The following is a 24,793-nucleotide window of genomic DNA, read 5'->3' as shown; positions in this document are numbered from 1 at the left end:
CCAGAAACATTAAGGAAGACCTCTGTGATATTTACTTGCCTCACAGAGGTTCCTTCAGTGGGTGGAGTACTGATAGTGGTGGGTGGAGTAGTGACGGTGGTGGGTGGAGTAGTGACAGTGATGGGTGGAGTAGTGACAGTGATGGGTGGAGTAGTGACAGTGATGGGTGGAGTAGTGACAGTGGTGGGTGGAGTAGTGACAGTGGTGGGTGGAGTAGAGATGGTGGTGGGTGGAGTAGAGATGGTGGTGGGTGGAGTAGAGATGGTGGTGGGTGGAGTAGAGATGGTGGTGGGTGGAGTAGAGATGGTGGTGGGTGGAGTAGAGATGGTGTTAGGTGTAGTAGTGATAATGGTGGGTGGAGTAGTGATGGTGGTGGATGTAGTAGTGAGGGTGGTGGGTGGAGTAGTGATAGCAGTGGGTGGAGTAGTGAGGGTAGTGGGTAGACAAGTGATGGTGATGGGTGGAGTAGTGAAGAGTGTATAGCAAGTTAAACGATTAAGCGATAGAGTTTATGATGAAAAAAATTGGGGTGGTTTTTTTTTGGGGTCTGGAAAGGATTCATGGCATTTCAATTAATTTCAATGAGGAAAATTGATTTGATACACAAGCAAATTGAGTTACGAGCTCGGTCACAGAGCAAATTAAACTCGTAAGTCAAGTACCACTGTATTATTATTATTACTATTATTATTATTACTATTATTATTATTATTACTATTATTATTACAATTGACATACCTTGTTCACCGAGTTTAATCATTTCTTAACCCTTTGACTGTCGCGGCTGTATATATACATCTTACGAGGTACCGTGTTTGACGTATATATACTCATAAATTCTAGCGGCTTCAAATCAAGCAGGAGAAAGCTGGTAGGCCCACATGTGAGAGAATGGGTCTGTGTGGTCAGTGTGTACCATATAAAAAAAATCCTGGAGCACATAGTGCATAATGAGAAAAAAAAAACTCCGACCGTTTTTTTTTAATTAAAATACTGACTTTGTGGTCTATTTTTGTATAGTATTTATGGTTGTATTCTCGTTTTCTTGGTCTCATTTGATAGAATGGAAAACATATTATAGAAATAGAGGTGATTTTGATTGATTTTACTATAAAAAGAACCTAGAAATGGAGCTCAAAGTAGGGGAAATGTTTGATTTTTGCCAATGTTCAAAAGTAAACAAATGATGCCATTGTCCAATAAATGTCCAACTAGCCATTCTAATATGCAGTCATGAATGGGTTGATGTTATTTATACAATTATTACAGTATTGCAGTAGTCTGCATAATAGTAAGTCTTCTATTGTTTGTTTGAATAAAAATTCAAAATAGAAAGCAAGAGTAATATCAGAGGGGCCTGGAGACATGACTGATGAGCAAAGAAAATGTTATTTTAGAGCCAGGAATGTCTGCATTGTTCATTCTGAACCTTATTTTGAAATTGTCATATTTTTTAGTTTTCGTGAAATTGGCCAAATTGCAAATTTCTGACCACATTATTAGGTAGATGAAATCGGTAAATGGGCAGTTTCTTGTACTCAATCGATAGAAAAAATGGAGTTCTAAAGAAATAGCTATGAGTTTGGGCGACTGGAACAATGGAATTAGCCGAAAATAGGGCTCATTGGACGAAATCACCGATTTATAAACAGCGCCGAGGTCGCTAACTTTGCGAGAGCATAATTCCGTCAGTTTTCCATCAAATTTCATTTTTTGGTGTCATTACAATCAGGAAAAGATTCTCTATCATTTCATAAGAAAAAATATTTTTTTTTTTTAAATTTTGCGACACCAGGAGACACCTCAGGATTGGGGGTTGCGACAGTCAAAGGGTTAAGCTGCCACGAGAGACACAGAGAATGTAAACACAGACGAACACACCAGTTAACCCCTTTACTGTGAACTTCTTTTATACTTCTTCCATTTTCCTCTTGTTTTTCCTCTTCCAAAAGCTTCTGCACTTCTATCTTGTACTACAGGGTGCACAATAAAGTACAAATTTATAGACAAAATATGTAGTCTTGGAGATTGCTTGATACTGAGATGCACCACTAATCCCTTTACAATGAACTTCTTTTGTACTTCTTCCATTTTCCTCTTCCAAGTGCTGCTGCACTTCTAACCATCTTGTACAGCCTCTCCTCACTTAGTGACGTACTCGTTTACCGACGACTTGGACTTACGACGGGCTCTGACCAGTATGCATACCTAAATAATGTATGTTAGAACTGATTTCTTTTGTTCTCTTTATTACACTATACAGAACATTACTGTATAGACATCTAAAAATTTACCAGAAATGTTGTAAATGGTGCAAATGTGACATTAAAAAATATCAAAGATGATTGACACAAACCCACTACCACTGTAGTATGCTCCTCACTTAGCGACAAATTTGTTTACCAATGTGGTCTTAGGAATGGAACTCTCATTAACCCTTTGAGGGTCGACAGGCCCTCTCCGAAACTCGTTCTCAGGGTCGGCCAAATTTCAAAAAAAAAAAAAAATATATTTTTTCTTATGAAAAAATAGAGTTTTTTTTTCTAAACATTATAGGATAAACAAAAAAAATTTACCATCAATACTTACGGAGATATGGATGCATGAAGTTTGCAGAAAATGAGCCGCGTATGGCAACAGCGGCGACTGCCGCTCACCCGGTAAACTTTAGTTTACTTGTATTTGAAGGTTTGTTGTTTTTTTTCACTATTTTATTTTTTCACATAACTTATGTGGCCTATGAGACCAAAGTAAGGTGCAATGTACATATATACACTCGTTGTATACAACACAATAAGCACACAAACATAATTATCAATATATTGTTTACAAAACTTGTTTACAAAAACAAACAAAACAAAACATTGTTTATTATTATTGTTCTATAATATATATACCAATATACAGTCACTGAACATATTCCTATTAGTTCTGCAGCTTGTGGAACTCTGAAACATGGTGTCATACACAATGGTGTTTTATCTTTCTCCCTCATTCTATCTCTTTCAATCTGTCTCTCTCTTTCTATCTGTCTGTCTATCTCTGTCTCACAGGTACACATAAATACAAGTATACATAGTATAAATTACCTAGGATAACCCAAGAAATCCAGACAAAGTGCTATACTCTGCTTGAAGATGTGAGTAAAAGTGATGACACAGTCTTGTGGCTCTCTGAGACAGAGAGCTAGACGGATAGACAGATAGACAGGGAGCTTGACAGACAGACAAATAGACAGACAGAAATGTTAGTGTACCAGTACCAGTGTACTAGTGTTCCACCCTCCTCCTCTTCTTCCTCTTCCCCCTACTCTTCCTCCTCTTCCCCCTACTCTTCCTCTTCCTCTTCCTCCTACTCTTCCTCTTCCTCCTCCTCCTCTTCCTCCTCCTCCTCCTCCTCTTCTTCCTCTTCCTCCTACTCTTCCTCCTCCTCCTCTTCTTTCTCTTCCCCCTAATCTTCCTCCTACTATTCCTCTTCCTCTTCCTCTTATTCCTCTTCCTCCTACTCTTCCTCTTCCTTCTCCTCCTCTTCCTCCTCCTCCTCTTCTTCCTCTTCCCCCTACTCTTCCTCCTCCTCCTTCTTCTCCTCCTCGTCCATAGTGTAAATTACAAGGAGTCGGCAGCTGTCAAAGTGACATATTGGCTCATTACTCTTTCCCCCTCTGGCCTGTCAAAACAATGGGGTCGGATGCTGCTTCCCCTCCTCCATTCTATCTAATTATCTTTCTCCCTCATTCTATCTGTCTGTCTATCTTGTCTCACAGGTACACATAAATACAAGTATACATAGTATAAATTACCTAGGATAACCCAAGAAACCCAGACAAAGTGCTATACTCTGCTTGAAGATGTGAGTAAAAGTGATGACGCAGTCTTGTGGCTCTCTGAGACAGAGAGCTAGATGGATAGACAGGGAGCTTGACAGACAGGCAAATAGACAGACAGAAATGTTAGTATACCAGCAAAAACAAAGGGAAGGCGATGTTCATCTCATCTTTTGGCATCAGCTCTACCCTCATTTACCCTCATCAAACATCAGCACTTATCAGATGTTATCTCCCCTTATCTTGTTACTGTCATGGGTGAACATTTATTATTACATATTATTATTATTACCTATTATTATTATTATGTATTATTATTATTATGTATTATTATTATTATTATGTATTATTATTATTATGTATTATTATGTATTATTGTTATTATTACGTATTCTTCTTCCTCCTCCTCCTCCTCTTCCTCCTCCTCCTCCTCCTCTTCCTCCTCCTCCTCCTCCTCCTCCTCTTCTTCCTCCTCCTCCTCCTCTTCTTCCTCCTCCTCCTCCTCCTCCTCTGCCTCCTCCTCCTCTTGCCTCCTCCTCCTCTTGCCTCCTCCTCCTCTTGCCTCCTCCTCCTCTTGCCTCCTCCTCCTCTGCCTCCTCCTCCTCTGCCTCCTCCTCCTCCTCCATTCTTGGAACAAGTTTGAAGAGCTTGTAGTTCATAATCACTATCATTATCATCACCAATGCTCACATCTGAGTCTGGGATTTTGGAAAATAGGAGTTTCCTCTTTGATTCTGGTACAACTGAACGACGGCCCAGCACCAGAGGTGGAAGGCTGTGGGTTGTCTGGGTTTTCCTCACTATTACCCATATTATGGTCATTAGTTTCGGTCAAAACCTCACCAGAACCTTGAAACTCATCTTCACTGTCACTTCCATCTGTATTAGAACTGTCACTGGGGAACAAAAGTGTCCCAATTCGCCGAGGAGTGAGGAACTTCTTACCACAGGGCACGGTGGAAATTGTGTACTATGATGGCATTCCCACAATGCACCACTGGGTCCCAGATTTTTTTCCTACTGCGCACACCCACCACACAGACCCATTCTCTCACATCTAGGCTTATCAGCCTTTTCCTGTGAGATTTGAGGCCGCTAGAATTTATGCGTACTAGTACGACAAAAACCCCTACGCGTAAGACGTACTAGTACGACCAAAACCCTCAAAGGGTTAAGTGAGGATAGGCTGTATTTACTCGTGGGAGACCCTGTCGTAACTCCAAGCTGTCGGTAAACAAGTACGCCGGTGAGGAGAGGCTGTATATACACACACCCCTCTGGGTTTTCTTCTCTTTTCTTACTTTTTTTTTTTTAAATGTCAGCTGTCTCCCACCAAGGCAGGGTGACCCAAAAATAAAAAAAACTTTTCATCATTCAACACCTTCACTATCAATCATACATAATCACTGTCTTCGCAGAGACGCCCAGATACAACAGTTCAGATGTCCCTCCAAACTGCCGATATCCCAAACCCATCCTTTAAAGTGAAGGCATTGTACTTCCCATTCCCAGGACTCAAGCCCAGCTAACTGGTTTCCATGAATCCCTTCACAAAATATTACCCTGCTCACACTCCAACAGCTAGTTCTTATTCTTGTTTATTACCTCTTATCTCCATGGGGAAGTGGAACAGAATTTTTCCTCTGTAAGCCATGTGTGTCGTAAGAGGCGACTAAAATGCCGGGAGCAAGGGGCTAGTAACCCCCTTCTCCTGCATACATTACTAAATTTATATATAGACACTTTTGTTGTTCTTTTTGGGCCACCCTGCTTCAGTGGGATGTGGCTTGTGCATTGAAAGAAGAATTAGCTCTCCGTTTCTAAAAAATTTATGAAGAAGTTTTACAGCGCTAGCTAACAGCTGGTGGAGAACATTGCTCCTTAGTAGTGAGAGGGTTATCAAGTTCATACTATCATGTATAAGTACGTAGTTCATAAGCTGTAGAACTTTAGTGATAACTCATATCTTCCTGTTCACCAGCTATAATACAATAAAATAAAATTCACTGTCTAATCTGCAGTTCTTCTTTCTTCTTAAGATCACCAACAAATATGTAATACTACATACATACTACTGCAGTTTGTACATATACTTACCAGGACTTTTCAGTAAGAGTTAGATGGGTGAGAGGTAAACGTCGCACACTCAACATCTGGCGCCGCATTTCACCTAGAGCCTCTGTGAATGTTACAGGACCTGAAAATACAAGTTTCTTGTATTTTCACAAAACATTTATTATACTGTACCTATATATTTGTTTAGGATATTTACTTAGCAAAGGAACTAGATACTAAATAAATCACTAACAAGAAAGCAGCAGATACACAAGATACAGACAACTCCTACTACATAAACAGGGACCAGGTAAAAAGGTCTGTTCAGTAAAAATTATGTTAAGAAAATAACATTTCCCACAAGACATCCATGTTATAACACGAAAGGCAGACTAGAACAACAATAATCCCTATCTAATTCCTACTATTTTTTTAGGGAATAATGACACACTTCTTTCAATGCACCAGCCGTATCCCACCAAGGCAGGGTGGCCAAAAAAGAAAAACAAATGTTTGTCTTTTTAACTAGTAATGTATACAGGAGAAGGGATTAATAATGACACTCGTAACTACATAATATTCTTAGAGAGACTGGCTTCCCCTCTCTTCCATTCCCTGCCTCACTAACCAATATACAGTAGTACTATTTTCGTCTCCCATTCCTCCCCATTCCCCTCCAAGCTGAACGTGGCTCCCACCTAGGAGAGAATTCTCAGCTAGTAACATGTTTTTTCGTGCAATTACTTATCAAATACAGTTGTAGGTAGGATTTGTAATTTAGTACCAGCTGCTAGTAAGGCCATGGGACAACAAAAATCAACAAAGCAAGGGAAAAAGCACTCCACAGTATGACTGCTATATGGAACACTGATTCAAATGCTTGAACATCTTCAGCCAGGACATAACTATGAACTCAAGCAATTTTGCTAACATTATTAAAGAGTATCACTTTTATTTTTGTAACTATAACAAAACAAACTACCACACATCTGAATTTTTTTCAAACTGTCCAGATTTTACAATAAAAGTCAATGGGAGGGTACCTTGCCACTCATCAATCTGCCAGTAATTTCCTGCTCTTGCAGTTACTTCTTAAAAATATATACAGATATGAAACAATGTAGTAACAGCTGCTAATAAAGACATGAAACAGTAATAAATCAGAACACCATAGAATTTTGAAGGATATACTCATATGAACCCAAGACTTCCTCATAAGCAAAAATGTAGAATAAAACAATTTGAAACATGCTAACACTTCTTATGTATTTAACTCTTTGACTGTCGCAGGCCCCTTTCTGAAACTGTCATTCTATGTCACAAAATATTTGAAAAAAAAAAAATTATTTTTCTTACCAAAATGTTAGGATTATTTTACCGAGTGTTGTTTTAAGCCTAAAAAATTTTTTTTTGCCATCAGTACTTACCGAGATATAGAGGCGCAAAGTTGGCAGAAAACGAGCGGCGTATGGCAACAGCGGCGAATACCGCCCACCCAGTATTCTTTTATTTACTCCAATTTGAAGGTTTCTTATATTTTCCAATATTTTTCTTTTCTAAGTAACTTATGTGGCCTGTGAGACCAAAGTAAGGTGCATTGTTCAAATATACACTCATTGTTTACAACACAATAACTGAACAAACATTATCACTATTAGATTGTGTATAAAACTTGTTTACACAAACAATACAAAACACTGTTTATTACTAGTGTTTCATAATATATATATATGTACAGTCATTGAACACTTTCCTAGAACTGCTGCAGCTTGTGGAACTCTTTGAAACATGGGTATATGCAGGGTGGTACTTGACACTCCTCACACACAAAACCAGTGTCTCTGCATGTTTGTGGGCATTTTGTGGTATGTCCACATACAAAACACCTCTTCTGAGCACTTTTCTTGAAAGCAGTAGGAGGCAGTTGTATGGGGTAGTGATCACCAGGCCTCAAACGAGATGGCATGTGTTGGTAATTTCGTGGGCGCTGGTCTACTGCAGGTGTTGGCTCCTTGGTACCTGACGATTATTTGTCTGATGACAGACAAACAAAATTCACCATATTTTGGTTTGTTGTTGGTCCCCAACTTGTATATGTTATAAGCATTTAGCATAGAAATATCAAGAAGATGGAAAAAAAATCTTCTATACCACTTATAACTCTTGCGTACACAATCAGCAAACCCAATCTGCGTGTCACATTTGTCCACTAAGTGTATATTGAGGTTGTAGTCCATGACAGCTGCAGGTTTTAGAATGGGTTCATTGGTCCCTCTATTGTGCCTGCCAGTGTGTGCCATTTTGTTTCGGTGAACTGATGTCAACAATGTGACATCACGTTTCTCATTCCACCAAAATGCCATGATGTCATTGGCAGCAAAGGCCTGCCCTTCACCTCTGCGATTGCCAGCATTGAACCTTGGCATATGCTTACGATTACCATGCACTGTGCCACAAACATCTGTCATGTTCACTTGCAAGAAATCACTGAGTATGGGGCTTGTGTACCAGTTATCAGTATATAATATAGGCCCCTTACCAAGATATGGTTCCATCACTGTTCGAACCACATCACCAGAGATACCCAATAACTTCCTGGTATCTCTCAATGTATTACTGCCAGTGTACACGATGATATCCAAAATGAGACCACTTTAAAAATCACACAATACAAATAACTTTATACCGTGTAGGGCCACAGGATGTGCTCCGAAATTTACTCCATCCCCTTGGAACAGCATATGACACACTACCAGACCACATGCTACGTCGTATATACTGCCGCTTCACTGAGGAATATTCACCCTCACTGTCGTAACTAGAACTGCTTTCATTAGCTTTGAAATCGCTATCACTTTCATTGCTCACATCTGAGTCTTGTACAAGGGCAAATAGTTTCCTCTTTCGTTCTGGTACAGGTGAACGTGAACGAGCCAGCCCAGCACCAGAGGTGGAAGGTCGTGGGTCATCTGGGTTTTTATCATTAATTACGTTATCCTAGGCACTGTTTTTGGTCACACCCGCTTGAAAACCATGGAATTCACTTTCACTGACACTTCCATCGCTGTTAGAGCTATCACTTGGGAACAAAAGACCTCCAAACCGCTGAGGAGTGAGGTACTTCTTACCGCGAGGCATGGTGAAAATGGACTACCAAGATGGCGTTCCCACAATGCACCACTGAGTCCCAGATTTTTTTCACAGGGTGCACACCCACCACTCAGACCCATTCTCTCTCATGCAGGCCTACCAGCTTTCTCCCGCTTGATTTGAAGCCGCTAGAATTTACGCTTATAAATACATCCGAAACAGTGGCACACAAGACGTATATATACGACAGTCAAATGGTTAAGCACTCAATTTGTGATTACTATTATCAATTATTATTATTATTATCAGGAGTGTGCCAAGGTATTGGTATCAGGGTCTATCTGCTTATTTTGATAACATCAATATTGCCCTAAAACTGGGTTTCAGTATCACTAGGTATTGGTTAAATTATGATGGTATCAGTGGGTATCTGATAAATTTGATGATATCAGCATCAGCCTAAAACTGAGTATTGGTTAAACTTTTGGGTGTGTAAAGGTAGAAAGTTGAAAGTGAACACAGATAAGGGTAAGGTGAGGAGGTATCAAATGATTTACATAAAGAAAAATTGGATATCACATTGGAGAGGAGTATGGAAGAAATGAATATTTTCAGACACTTGGGAGTTGACTTGTCAGCAGATGAGTTTATGAAAGCTGAGGTTAACCACAGAATTGATGAAGAAAAAAAGGTGAGTGGTGCATTGAGGTATCTTTGGAGAAAGAAAGAAAAAAAAAAAAAAATTATCCATAGAGGGAAAGAAGGGAATGTACAAAAGTATAGTGGTACCAACACTCTTATATAGGTGTGAAGCTTAGGTCGCAAATGCTGCAGTGAGGAGGCAGTTGGAGGCAGTGGAGATGTCCTGTCTAAGGGCAATGTGTGGTGTAAATATTATGCAGAGAGTTCGGAGTGTGGAAATTAGGAGGAGGTGTGGAGTTACTAAAAGTATTATTCCGAGGGCTGAAGAGGAGTTGTTGAGGTGGTTTGGTCATTTAGAGAGAATGGATCTAAGTAGAATGACATGAAGAGCACATAAATCTGTAGAGAGAGGAAGGTGGGATAGGGATCGTCCTCGAAAAGGTTGGAGGGAGGGGGTAAAGAAGGTGGGATGGGAGGAGGGCTTGGACTTTCAGCAGTCATGTGAGAGTGTTAGACAGGAGTGAACAGAGATGAACGGTTTTTGGGACCTGACGAGCTGTTGGAGTGAGGGGATTCAGGGAAACTGGTTATTTTTATATAGCCTGACTTGAGTACTGGAAATGGGAAGTACAATGCCTGCACTTTAAAGGAAGGGTTTGGGATATTGGCAGTTTCAAGGGGTATGTTACATATGTTTCTAAACAGTTGCATCTGGGCACCTCTGCAAAGACAGTGATTATGTGTGAGGTGAAAGTGTTGAATGATGATGAAAGTATTTTCTTTTTGGGAATTTTCTTTCTTTTTGGGTCACCCTGCCTTGCTGGGAGACAGCCAACTTGTTGAAGACAAAATAAAAAACATTTAAACTGTGTGTAACTCTTCTTTGTTATGATAGAGGCAGTAAACACAATAGAAGACAAAAGGAAGAAAGCACCACAAGAAAACAAAATGCCAGAACCTAGGAAACACATTTAAGAAGAAAAATTTAAACCCACTGAAAACAGAGCTAGAGCCATCACAGAAAGAAATAAAAACAAATGTAAATACTGTAGTAATATTTAATCAAACTGATAAATTCACATTCTTCCTAATTTACATTTCATTGTACTAAAGGGCTTCCCATGAATATCTTTAATAATTGGGGAGGGATGGGGAAAAGGAAGTTGTATTGTGGTACCCATCTTATGGCACATGATCTCTAAATTCAAAACCAAATATAGAATGTCATTCCAGATGTGATCTGTAGATTTCCTATGCCCAAACTAACCTTTTTCTGGTAATGTTTTTTCATGAATGTTGATATTAACCACACAAAAATTAGGTAGTAGGTTGGTAGACAGCAACCACCCAGGCAGGTACTACAGTCCTGCCAAGTGAGTGTGAAACAAAAGCCTGTAACTGTTTTACATGATGGTAGGATTGCTGGTGCCTTTTGTCTGTCTCATAAATATGCAAGGTTACAGGTACGTCTTGCTACTTCTACTTACACTTAGGTCACACTACACATACATGTACACGTTTATTTATACACACTCATCTGAGTTTTCTTTGATTTTATCTTAATAGTTCTTGGTCTTGTTACTTTTCCTTTTATATCCATGGGGAAGTGGAATAAGAATCTTTCCTCCGTAAGCCATGCGTGTTGTAAAAGTCAACTAAAATGCCGGGAACAATGGGCTAGTAACCCCTTTTCCTGTAATAATTACTAAAAAGAATAAGAAGAAAACTGACAAAGTGGGAAGTCTGAATGTTCGTGGATGTTGTGCAAATGATAAGAAAGAGATGATTGTGGATATTATAAATGAGAAGCTGGATGTCCTGGCTTTAAGTGAAACAAAGTTGAAGGGGGTGGGAGAGTTTCAGTGGAGATGAATAAATGGAATTAGGTCAGGGGTTTCAAATAGAGTTAGAGCTAAAGAAAGAGTAGCAATAATGTTGAAGGAAAAGTTATGGCAGGAAAAGGGACTATAAATAACAAAAAAGGCACAATACCGTGACTGGAACGATACACAAAAAACCCACACATAGAACAGAGGAGCTTACAACGTTTCGGTCCGACTTGGACCATTTACAAAGTCACACTAACGAGAAGTAGAGCAGGATGGGTATATATAAGCAGGAAGAGGAGGAGGAGGAGGCAGAGGCGGCGGCGGCGGCGGCAGCTTCAGCGGTAGCGGTAGCGGCAGCGGCAGCAGCAGCAGCAGTAGTGGCGGAGATAGAAGGAAGTAGTAATGGGGAATTAAGGAGAAGGAGCCAGTCACATACAAAGAAAGGGGAGCACTGCAAGGGAGCTAGGTGCCCACAGAGGGAGAGCAAGAACACAGAGGTGTGGGGGAGGGGAAATAATGAAATAAATAAAGAAGGAACAGAAACACAAGACAGAAGAAAGAAAGACAACCCTTAGACATCAAGCTTACTTTCCGCCAGACTAACACTCTTCGCATTAATCTCGTTCATACCTCTCCTCCCTCTACAGATGTTCCTGGTGTCTACTCTATTTCTTGTTCCTCCTGTCCTCTTCAATACTTTGGAGAAACTGGCCGATCACTTTCTGACAGACTTAGGGAGCACAAAAATAGTGTTAGACTTGCTGACACTAACAATGCTCTTTTCTGTCACGTCAGAGATCACAGCCATCCTATTGACTGGTCTTCTGCTAAAACTGTCTTCCCTACTTCCAACTTTAACAGTTGCCGTCTGGTTGAATCCTCCCTAATACACAACTTCCTTGAATGAATCTAAGTCCTGCTTCGTCTCTGTAGATGCCTTCCTCTCCCACTACATTGTAAAATGCTCCAAACTTCAGAACACCCGTGACTTAACCTGATTCCTCTTTTCTTCTTCTTCTCCCTCTTCCCCTTTCCTCTTTCATTTTTGTCTTCTGGGTTGTCTTTCTTTCTTTCTTTCTTCTGTCTTGTGTTTCTGTTCCTTCTTTATTTATTTCATTATTTCCCCTCCCCCACACCTCTGTGTTCTTGCTGTCCCTCTGTGGGCACCTAGCTCCCTTGCAGTGCTCCCCTTTCTTTGTAAGTGACTGGCTCCTCCTCCTTAATTCCCCATTACTACTTCCTTCTGCTGCCGCTGCCGCAACCTCCACCTCTTCCTGCCTATATATACCCGTCTTGCTCTACTTCTCGTTAGTGTGACTTTGTAAATGGTCCAAGTCGGACCGAAATGTCGTAGTAAGCTCCTCTCTTCTATGTGCAGGTTATTTGTGTAGGGACTATAAATGTATTAATTAAAGGATTATGTGGAGTAAAATAAAGCTTGGATGTGAAAAGTGGGTTATAGTAAGCGTATATGCACCTGGAGAAGAGCAGAGGAGAGACAGAGAGAGATTTTGGGAAATGTTGAGTGAATGCGTGAGGAGTTTTGAACCAAGTGTGAGAGTAATGGTGGTTGGGGATTTCAATGCTAAAGTGGGCAAAAATGTTGTGGAGGGAGTAGTAGGTAAATTTGGGGTACCAGGGGTAAATGAAAATGGGGAGCCTTTAACTGAGCTATATGTAGAAAGAGGTTTAGTAATAAATAATACATATTTCATGAAGAAGAGGATAAATAAATATACAAGGCATATATGGCACATAATGAAAGTAGTTTGTTAGATTATGTATTGGTGGATAAAAGGTTGATGGGTAGGCTCCAGGATGTACACGTTTATAGAGGGGCAACTGATATATCGGATCATTATTTAGTTGCAGCTACAGTGAGACTAAGAGGTAGATAGGAAAAGAGGAAAATGGCAACAACAGGCAAGAGGGAGGTGAAAGTGTATAAAGTAAGGGAGGAGGAAGTTCGGGTGAGATATAAGCAACTATTAGCAGAAAGGTGGGCTGGTACAAGTATGAGTAGTGGGGGAGGGGGGGGTTGAAGAGGGTTAGAATAGTTTTAAAAATGCAGTATTAGAATGTGGGGCAGAAGTTTGTGATTAAAGGAGGGTGGGTGCAGATGGAAAGAGGAGTGATTGGTGGAATGATGAAGTAAAGGGTGTGATAAGAGAGAAAAAGTTAGCTTATGAGAGGTTTTTACAAAGCAGAAGTGTTATAAGAAGAGTAGAGTATATGGAGAGTAAAAGAAAGGTGAAGAGAGTGGTGAGAGAGTGCAAAAAGAGAGCAGATAATAGAGTGGGAGAGGCACTGTCAAGAATTTTAATGAAAATAAGAAAAATTTTTGGAGTGAGTTAAACAAGAAAATCTAGGGAACGAATGGATTTGTCAGTTAAAAACAGAGTAGGGGAGTTAGTAGATGGGGAGATGGAGGTTTTGGGTAGATGGCAAGAATATTTTGAGGAACTTTTAAATGTCAACGAAGAAAGGGAGGTGGTGATTTCATGCACTGGCCAGTAAGTTATACCATCTTTTAGGAGTGAAGAAGAACAAGATGTGAGTGTGGGGGAGGTGCGTGAGGCATTACGTAGAATGAAAGGGGGTAAAGCAGCTGGAACTGACGGGATCATGACAGAAATGGTAAAAGCAGGGGGGTATATAGTGTTGGAGTGGTTGGTATTTTTGATTAATAAATGTATGAAAAAGTGGAAGGTATCTAGGGATTGGAAGAGAGCATGTATAGTCCCTTTATATAAAGGGATGGGGGAAAATAGAGACTGTAAAAATTATAGAGGAGTAAGTTTACTGAGTATACCAGGAAAAGTGTACAGTAGGTTTATAATTGAAAGAATTAGAGGTAAGACAGAATGTAGGATTGCAGATGAGCAAGGAGGTTTCAGAGTGGGTAGGGGATGTGTACATCAAGTGTTTACATTGAAGCATATATGTGAACAGCATTTAGTTAAAGGTAGGGAAGTTTTATTGCATTTATGGATTTAGAAAAGGCATATGACAGAGTGGATAGGGGAGCAATGTGGCAGATGTTGCAAGTGGAATAGTGGTAAGTTAATAAATGCTGTAAAGAGTTTTTATGAGGATAGTGAGGCTCAGGTTAGGATGTGTAGAAGAGAGGGGGACTACTTCCCAGTAATAGTAGGTCTTAGACAGGGATGTGTAATGTAACCATGGTTGCTTAATATATTTATAGATGGGGTTGTAAAAGAAGTAAATGCTAGGGTGTTCAGGAGAGGGGTGGGATTAAATTATGGGGAATCAAATACAAAATGGGAAATGACACAGTTGCTTTTTGCTGATGATACTGTGCTTATGGGAGATTCTGAAGAAAAATTGCAAAGGTTAGTGGATGAGTTTGGGTGTGTGTGTAAAGGTAGAAAGATGAAAGTAAACATAGAAAAAGAGTAAGGTGATGAGGGTATCAAATGATTTAGGTAAACAAAAATTGGATATCAAATTGGGGAGGAGTAGTATGGAAGAAGTGAATGTTTTCAGATACTTGGGAGTTGACATGTCGGCGGGTGGATTTATGAAGGATGAGGTTAATCATAGAATTGACGAGGGAAAAAAGACGAGTGATGCTTTGAGGTATATGTGGAGACAAAAAAAACATTATCTATGGAGGCAAAGAAGGGAATGTATGAAACTATAGTAGTACCAACACTCTTATATGGGTGTGAAGCTTGGGTTGTGAATGCAGCAGTGAGCAGGTGGTTGGAGGCAGTGGAGATGTCCTGTCTAAGGGCAATGTGTGGTGTAAATATTATGCAGAAAATTCGGAGTGTGAAAATTAGGAGAAGGTGTGGAGTTAATAAAAATATTAGTCAGAGGGCAGAAGAGGGGTTGTTGAGGTGGTTTGGTCATTTAAAGAGAATGGATCAAAGTAGAATGACTTGGAGAGCATTTAAATCTGTAGTGAAGGAAGACGGGGTAGGGGTCGTCCTCGAAAAGGTTGGAAGGAAGGGATAAGGGAGGTTTTGTGGATGAGGGGCTTGGACTTCCAGTATGTGTGCGTGAGCGTGTTCGATAGGAGTGAATGGTGACGAATGGTATTTGGGACCTGACGATCTGTTGGAGTGTGAGCAGGGTAATATTTAGTGAAGGGATTCAGGGAAACCGGTTATTTTTATATAGCTGGACTTGAGTCCTGGAAATGGGAAGTACAATGCCTGCACTCTAAAGGAGGGGTTCGGGATATTGGCAGTTTGGAGGGATATGTTCTTTATCTTTATACGTATATGCTTCTAAACTGTTGTGTTCTGAGCACCTCTGCAAAAACAGTGATTATGTGTGAGTGAGGTGAAAGTGTTGAATGATCAAAGTATTTTCTTTTTGGGGATTTTCTTTCTTTTTGGGTCACCCTGCCTCAGTTGGAGACGGCCAACTTGTTAAAAAAAAAAATTATATTTAACCCTTTGGGGGTTGCCAGGCCCTCTCAGAGACTTGTTCTCAGGGTTGCCAAAATTTAAAAAAAAAAAAAAAAAAAAAATCTTATGAAAAGATAGAGAATCTTCTCCCAATCATAAAGACACCAAAAGTATGAAATTTGATAGAAAACTTATGGAATTATGCTCTCGTGAAATTAGCGGTCTCGACAATGTTCACACATCAGCAATTTTGCCCACTTTGAGCCCTATTTTCGTCCAATTCCAATTGGCCGAAAAGTAAAGTCAATAAAGGTAAGCATGATGTTAAATGTTCATTTATCCATTTTATTAGTGCTTTATATGTATCTGTCATTGTTTTCCATATTTTTTTTTTTTTCAACAAGTCGGCCATCTCCCACCGAGGCAGGGTGACCCAAAAAAGAAAGAAAATCCCCAAAAAGAAAATACTTTCATCATCATTCAACACTTTCACCACACTCACACATTATCACTGTTTTTGCAGAGGTGCTCAGAATACAACAGTTTAGAAGCATATACGTATAGAGATACACAACATATCCCTCCAAACTGCCAATATCCCAAACCCCTCCTTTAAAGTGCAGGCATTGTACCTCCCATTTCCAGGACTCAAGTCCGACTATATGAAAATAACCGGTTTCCCTGAATCCCTTCACTAAATATTACCCTGCTCACACTCCAACAGATCGTCAGGTCCCAAGTACCATTCGTCTCCATTCACTCCTATCTAACACGCTCACGCACGCTTGCTGGAAGTCCAAGCCCCTTGCCCACAAAACCTCCTTTACCCCCTCTCTCCAACCCTTTCGAGGACGACCCCTACCCAGCCTTCCTTCCCTTAAAGATTTATATGCTTTCCATGTCATTCTACTTTGATCCATTCTCTCTAAATGACCAAACCACCTCAACAACCCCTCTTCTACCCTCTGACTAATACTTTTATTAACTCCACACCTTTTCCTAATTTCCACTCCGAATTTTCTGCATAATATTTACACCACACATTGCCCTTAAACAGGACATCTCCACTGCCTCCAACTGTCTCCTCGCTGCTGCATTTACCACCCAAGCTTCACACCCATATAAGAGTGTTGGTACTACTATACTTTCATACATTCCCTTCTTTGCCTCCACAGATAACGTTTTTTGGCTCCACATATACCTCAACGCACCACTCACCTTTTTTCCCTCATCAATTCTATGATTAACCTCATCCTTCATAATTCCATCTGCCGACACGTCAACTCCCAAGTATCTGAAAACATTCACTTCTTCCATACTCCTCCTCCCCAATTTGATATCCAATTTTTCTTTATCTAAATCATTTGACACCCTCATCACCTTACTCTTTTCTATGTTCACTTTCAACTTTCTACCTTTACACACATTCCCAAACTCATCCACTAACCTTTGCAATTTTTCTTTAGAATCCCCCATAAGCACAGTATCATCAGCAAAAAGTAACTGTGCCAATTCCCATTTTGAATTTGATTCCCCAAAATTTAATCCCACCCCTCTCCCGAACACCCTAGCATTTACTTCCTTTACAACCCCATCTATAAATATATTAAACAACCATGGTGACATTACACATCCCTGTCTAAGACCTACTTTTACCGGCAAGTAGTCTCCCTCTCTTCTACGCACCCTAACCTGAGCCTCACTATCCTCATAAAAACTCTTTACAGCATTTAATAACTTACCACCTATTCCATATACAGTGGACCCCCGCATACTGTTGGCATCACATAACGATTAATCCGCATACCGCTTGCTTTAATTGCAAAAATTTTGCCTCGCATACCGCTTAAAAACCCGCTCACCGCTGTTCGTCCGAGACGCGTCCAATGTGCGCCTTAGCCAGCCTCACATGTTCCGCCGGTGGCATTGTTTACCAGCCAGCCTCCGTGGTAACATCCAAGCATACAATCGGAACATTTCGTATTATTACAGTGTTTTTGGTGATTTTATCTGGAAAATAAGTGACCATGGGCCCCAAGAAAGCTTCTAGTGCCAACCCTACAGCAATAAGGGTGAGAATTACTATAGAGATGAAGAAAAAGATCATTGATAAGTATGAAAGTGGAGTGCGTGTCTCCGAGCTGGCCAGGTTGTATAATAAACCCCAATCAACCATCGCTACTATTGGTGGTACAGCTGCTGCTGCTGCACTGTCAGCTGCTGCTGCTGCTGTAGCATCGTCTGCTGCTGCTGTAGCATCGTCTGCTGCTGCTGTAGCACTGTCAGCTGCTGCTGCTGCTGTAGCATCGTCTGCTGCTGCTGCTGCTGTAGCATCGTCTGCTGCTGCTGCTGCTGTAGCATCGTCTGCTGCTGCTGTAGCACTGTTGTTGGTGTGGCTTATTGAGAATATACCAAGAAACAATTAACCCCAGAGGATTTGCCACCCAGGATAACCCAAAAAAGTCAGTGTCATCGAAGACTGTCTAACTTATTTCCATTGGGGTCCTTAATCTTGTCTCCCAGGATGCAACCCACACCAGTCGACTAACACCCAGGTGAACAGGGAAAAATGCCTGGAACTAGTGCTCATATTGGTGAATTTAAACCCAGCAAAGGTTGGTTTGAGAGATTTAAGAATCGTAGTGACATACACAGTGTGATAAGGCATGTTCTGGAAGAAAATACCAAACAGGACCTACAGTACTCAGGAGGAAAAGGCACTCCCAGGACACAGTGTCTCATCAGTCATTGCTGCATCTTCAATAAAGGTGTCATTTATTCTTCATTTAGTAGACTAGTACATGCACAATATATACTGTGCATGTACTACTCTACTATTGTGCATGTATCCTTCTCTTTGTGTGTAGGAAAATGTATATTTCACGTGGTAAAATTTTTTTTTTCATACCTTTGGGTGTCTTGCACGGATTAATTTGATTTCCATTATTTCTTATGGGGAAAATTCATTCGCATACTGATTATTTCGCATACCAATGAGCCCTCTTGCACGGATTAAAATCGGTATGCGGGGGTCCACTGTACTTGCAACATCTGCCACATTGCTCCTCTATCCACTCTATCATATGCCTTTTCTAAATCCATAAATGCAATAAAAACTTCCCTACCTTTATCTAAATACTGTTCACATATATGCTTCAATGTAAACACTTGATCTACACATCCCCTACCCACTCTGAAACCTCCTTGCTCATCCGCAATCCTACATTCTGTCTTACCTCTAATTCTTTCAATTATAACCCTACCGTACACTTTTCCTGGTATACTCAGTAAACTTATTCCTCTATAATTTTTACAGTCTCTTTTGTCCCCTTTCCCTTTATATAAAGGGACTATACATGCTCTCCGCCAATCCCTAGGTACCTTCCCCTCTTTCATACATTTATTAAACAAAAGTACCAACCACTCCAACGCTATATCCCCCCCCCCCCTGCTTTTAACATTTCTGTCATGATCCCATCAGTTCCAGCTGCTTTACCCCCTTTCATTCTACGTAATGCCTCACATACCTCCCCCACACTTACATTCTGCTCTTCTTCACTCCTAAAAGATGGTATACCTCCCTGACCAGTGCATGAAATTACTGTCTCTCTTTCTTCCTTAACATTTAAAAGTTCCTCAAAATATTCTCACCATCTACCTAATACCTCCATCTCCCCATCTACTAGCTCCCCTACTCTGTTTTTAACTGACAAATCCATACTTTCCCTAGGCTTTCTTAACTTGTTTACTCACTCCAAAATTTTTTCTTATTTTCATTAAAATTTCTTGACAGTTCCTCTCCCAATATATGTATATTTATATTTCATCTTTAAAAAAAATATTTTTTGTTAATATTTTTGGCTGTCTGACATGGATTAATTGGATTTCCATTATTTCTTATGGGGAAAATTAATTCGACTAATGGCAAATTCGACTAACGGCTAGCTCTCTGGAACGGATTAATGCCATTGGTTGAGGGTCCACTGTATTACCCTGCTCACACTCCAACAGTTCGTCAGGTTCGAAAAACCATTCGCTTCCATTCACTCCTATCTAACACACTGAAGCATGTTTGCTGGAGGTCCAAGCCCCTCGCCCACAAAATTTCCTTTACCATCTCCCTCCAACTTTTTCAAGGATGACCCCTACCCAGCCTTCCTTCCCCTACAGATTTATATGCTCTCCGAGTCATTATTCTACTTTGTTCCATTCTCTGTAAATGACCAAACGACTTCAACAACCCTTCTTCAGCCCTCTGGCTAATACTTTTAATAACTCCACACCTTCTCCCTAATTTCCACAATCCGAATTCTCTGCATAATATTTACACCACACATTGCCCTTAGACAGGACATCTCCACTGCCTCCAACTGCCTCCTCACTGCAGCATTTACAACCCAAGCTTCACACCCATATAAGAGTGTTGGTACTACTATACTTTCATACATTTCCTTCTTTGCCTCCATGGATAACGTTTTTTGTCTCCACAGATACCTCAACGCACCACTTAATTTTTTCCTTCATCAATTCTATGGTTACCCTCATCCTTTATAAACCCATCCACTGACAAGTCAACTCCCAAATATCTGAAAACATTCACTTCTTCCATACTCCCTCTCTCCAATGTAATATCCAATTTTTCTTTATGTAAATCATTTGATACCCTCATCACCTTACCCTTATCTATGTTCACTTTCAACTTTCTACCTTTACATACCTTCCAAAACTCATCCACTAACCTTTGGAACTTTTCTTTAGAATCTACCAAATATAATTTGCAATATTTATCACTTCTATACAAAGTTGGTAGCACCCTCAGTTAACATTCTGAGGGTCAGTGGTTTGATCCCCGAGACGAGTGGAAACACTGGGCACATTTCCTTACACCTTCTGTCCCTTTTCACCTAGCAGTAAGAAGGTACCTGGGTATGAATTAACTGATGTGGGTTGTATCCCAGTGAGTGTTAGTATGACTTAGACAGGGCTTAGCTCTGAAATGTGTAGAGGTAGGATAACAGGTCTCAGCATATACACATACACAAATAACCCACCTAGGAGACAAACTTACGACTAGAGTAATTCAGTATAAAAAGAATAACATTATAACGAGCTTCACATACTATTATGTTGCTTGTGAAAATCTGGCAGCAAGAAGAGATTCACAAGACTGCCACAAGATGTCTGCGCCAAGGGTGTGTAGGTCAAGCTGTTACAAATGCCCACACGACTCTCACTCTCCAGGCAAGATCCAGAAAATGCCTCTTGGTACACTCCCTGCATCATGACCAAACAAAAAAAATCAAGAAATAGGTAAAACGATTACAGACTAATATACGTATTACAAAAATCCACAATAAAAACAGGGATAAATTTTGAGACTTACAGCATCAAAATTCACTTCCATATTCACTGTCTTCTTTCCTATATCACTGACAGCCTTGAGATTTATTTATTTGTTCATGCAATTACTGCATTGTCCAGCATATAAGGCACACTTCTTTTGTCCTCCACAAAAAGTCTTGGAAACTCACCCTGTGCCTTAAATTCTCAAGGTCAGGGTCAAAGGTAGGCTTTGGGTTATACTTTAGCAGTTGTTTATTAACCCTTTCAGGGTCCCCAGGCCGTCTCCGAGACTTGTTCTCAGGGTCCCCAAATTTAAGGGAAAAAAAAAATTCTTATGAAAAGACAGAGAATCTTTTCCCGACCATAGTGGCACCAAAAGCATGAAATTTGATGGAAAACTTACAGAATTATGCTCTTGCAAAGTTAGCGGACTCAACGATGTTTACGCATCGGCGATTTTGCCCACTTTGGGCCCTATTTTCGGCCAATTCCAGTGTACTAGTCAACAAAAATCATAACTATTTCGCTAGAACTCCATTTTTTCTATCGAATGAGAACAAGAAACCACCCATTTACCGATGTCAACTATCCAATAAAGTGGTCAGAATTTAGCAATTTTGCCAATTTCACACAATTTCAAAAGATGCCAATTTCCGAATAGGGTCCAGAATAAACAAGAAAGACATTCCTGGCACTAAAATAACAAGTTCTCTGTTCATTAGTCACATCCCCAGGCCCCTCTTACATTTCTTTGGCTTTCCACTTTGAATTTTTATTCTTACAAAAAATAGAAGATTTACTGTTATGCAGACTACTGCATTAGTGTAGAAATGGTATAAATAATATCAGCGCACTTGTGAAAGAATATTAGACTCGCCAGTTGACGTGTATTGGACGCTTGGCATGATTTGTTTACTTTTGAACTTTGGTAAAAATCGAACATTTCTGCTACTTTGAGCTCAATTTCAAGGTACTTTTCATTGTAAAACCAGTCAAAATCATCTCAATTTCTGTAATATGTCTTCCATTCTATAAAATGAGACCAAGAAAACTAGAATACAGCAATAAATACCATACGAAAATACAGTGCAAAATTGGTTTTAATCCAAAAACACCAACTAAGTTTTTTTTTTCTCATTATGCACTGTGCTGCAGGATTTTTTTTATACTGCGCACACTGACCACATAGACCCATTCTTTCATATGTAGGCCTACTAGCTTTGTCTCACTAGATCTGAGGGCGCTAGAATTTAGGTGTACTAGTACGTCAAAAAACCTGGGGCGTAAGCCATACTAATACGGCCGAAACCCTGAAAGGGTTAACATTACATTACAACTGCTTGGAAACATCATCTCATGTCTTACATGCTCATGTGCCTTACATGCCAGAAAATATGGTACTCAGCCTGGTTACGTTCACAGGTTTTAAGCTTCAGTTACCAAGCCCAACGCTCATTACTAAATTGGCTGGCATGATCTTGACCAATTATATCTTGCTTTGAAAGTCAGATTTGCTTATGCTCTGTCACTGCCCTCATTTCATTACCTCTCATGCTAATTTTTTTTTATTAAACGAGAAACTCACTTGCAATTTTTTCAAAGTTGCAGGTGTGAAGTGATGTGATGGAGCACGATTATGAACAAAGACCACGTGAGGAAAATACTGTTGTGTATCTTCACTAGCTGATGGTGCTGAAGAGCTGGAAGATGAACAAGATGGTGTGGAGGAGGAGGACGGTTTCATCATCTCGCATGTTTGAAGAAGACGGATAAGATTAGGATCTGCAGCGCTGTCTTGAACCATGACAACCACATGTGCAATACTCATTACTAATGTGAGCACCTGCAATGACTCTACCTCCATAAGGTTCTCTGTTGAGCTGCAAAATAAAAGCAAATTACTAGGTTAGTCAGGTCTACTTTCTATATGAGAGCTGCAGATCACTTTTCTGTGGTAAAGAAAACTGCTTGATACAAAGGAAACTATCTTCTCTCTTCTATTACACAACACAGTAATATATGCACAACTACATGCAAATATACACACACACACACACACACACACACACACACACACATGCTCCAGCATATATACATACAAAAATATGTCCAAAAAGAAGCCCCGGTGAACTGCAACAGGTGTAGAGGTGGGAAACAGGTGTATCATGTTCATCGAAACATTTAACCTTGGCAAGGAACACACAAGTGGACATACTAAAGAGTCTCTCCGCCACCAAATTTCCTTTAGATATAGAGGTCACTAATTTGAGATCTGCAATTCAACATTTAGACAATTAACTTGCACAAAGCAAATTTATGGGGAAAAGTATGCCATGCAGTGAGTTCCTTCCCCTCCCTTCCACATGGCAATAAGCCTACAAGCAGAGCCAGTAGCACAGTATGGTGCAGCATGCTTTCCATTTTTCATACCTGTCATATATACTGTACCATAACGTCATACCACACTTTTTAGCAAAAAAATCAATCGTACTATACCATCCTGTTCTGCCAGCCTTGCATATGAGTGAGGTCATTATTTTTATGGGGGAATTCTACTCTCACCCCTTAACTATGCAAACATAGATCTACGTTCTCCTGCCCAGTGCTCTGAATATTTTTGAAAAAATTTAAATTAAAGAGGGCAATTTTCTGTGTGTAATAAGACCAAAAAAAAAAAATTTTAGGGTCGGTACTTACCGAAATATAAGGCGTGAAGTCAGTGCTGATGTTCACCTGATGACAACACGGAGTCCTGTCACTTGCAGAAATGTTGCTGATATACCTTTTTTCTCTCTTTTTTTTTTTTTATTTATATAATTTTTGTTCTGATAATTACAATTGTGGTAGGGGACCTCAATACTGAAGTAGGAGAAACATTTAGAGAGGGTGTGGTAGGTAAGTTTGGGTTGCCAGGTGTTACTGATAATGGGAGCCCTTTGATAGGTAATACATATTTTAAGAAAAAGAGGATAAATAAGTAAACAAGATATGATGTAGGGCATAATGACAGTAGTTTGTTGGATTATGCATTGGTAGATAAAAGACTGTTGAGTAGATGTACATGTTTATAGGATGTACATGTTTATAGAGGGGCCACAGATATATATCAGATCATTTTCTAGCTATAGCTACGGTGAGAGTAAAAGGTAGATGGGATACAAGGAACATAGAAGCATCAAGTAAGAGAGAGGTGAAGGTTTATAAATTAAAAGAGGAGGCAGTTAGGGTAAGACATAAACAACTATTGGAGGACAAATGGGCTAGTGAGAGAATAGGCAATGGGGTAGAAGATGTATGGGGTAGGTATAAAAATGTAGTGTTAAGAGTGTGCAGCAGAAGTTTGTGGTTACAGGAAAGTGGGTGCGGGAGGGAACAGGAGCGATTGGTGGAATGATGATGTAAAGAGAGTAGTAAGGGAGAATAAGTTAGCATATGAGAGGTTTTTACAAAGTAGAAGTGATGCAAGGAGGAAAGAGTATATGGAGAGAAAAAGAGAGGTTAAGAGAGTGGTGAAGCAATGTAAAAAGAGAGCAAATGAGAGAGTGGGTGAGATGTTATCAACAAATTTTGTTGAAAATAAGAAAAAGTTTTAGAATGAGATTAACAAGTTGAGGAAGCCTAGGGAACAAATG

At 40.0% G+C, this 24,793-nt stretch overlaps 1 protein-coding gene across 3 annotated transcripts in view; it reads right to left on the bottom strand.

Moving 5' to 3' along the window:
• Positions 1-24,793, bottom strand: part of LOC128690812 (nonsense-mediated mRNA decay factor SMG9) — a 213,738-nt gene that overhangs the window by 12,401 nt on the left and 176,544 nt on the right. For 2 of the 3 annotated variants that reach the window (XM_070088201.1, XM_070088203.1), the window contains 3 exons: positions 22,747-23,041; positions 20,939-21,092; positions 5,921-6,020 (listed from right to left, as the gene is read on the bottom strand). In XM_070088201.1, the coding sequence (XP_069944302.1) occupies positions 5,921-6,020; positions 20,939-21,092; positions 22,747-23,041 (549 nt within the window). The remainder of the gene's footprint in view (positions 1-5,920; positions 6,021-20,938; positions 21,093-22,746; positions 23,042-24,793) is intronic. The other variant, XM_070088202.1, reaches the window with a different exon arrangement.

This window comes from Cherax quadricarinatus, chromosome 24 (assembly GCF_038502225.1).
Source record: "Cherax quadricarinatus isolate ZL_2023a chromosome 24, ASM3850222v1, whole genome shotgun sequence".
NCBI classification, from domain to species: Eukaryota; Metazoa; Arthropoda; class Malacostraca; order Decapoda; family Parastacidae; genus Cherax; species Cherax quadricarinatus.
The sequence above is the reverse complement of the archived record's forward strand: the minus strand, read 5'-3'. Positions and strand labels throughout refer to the sequence as shown.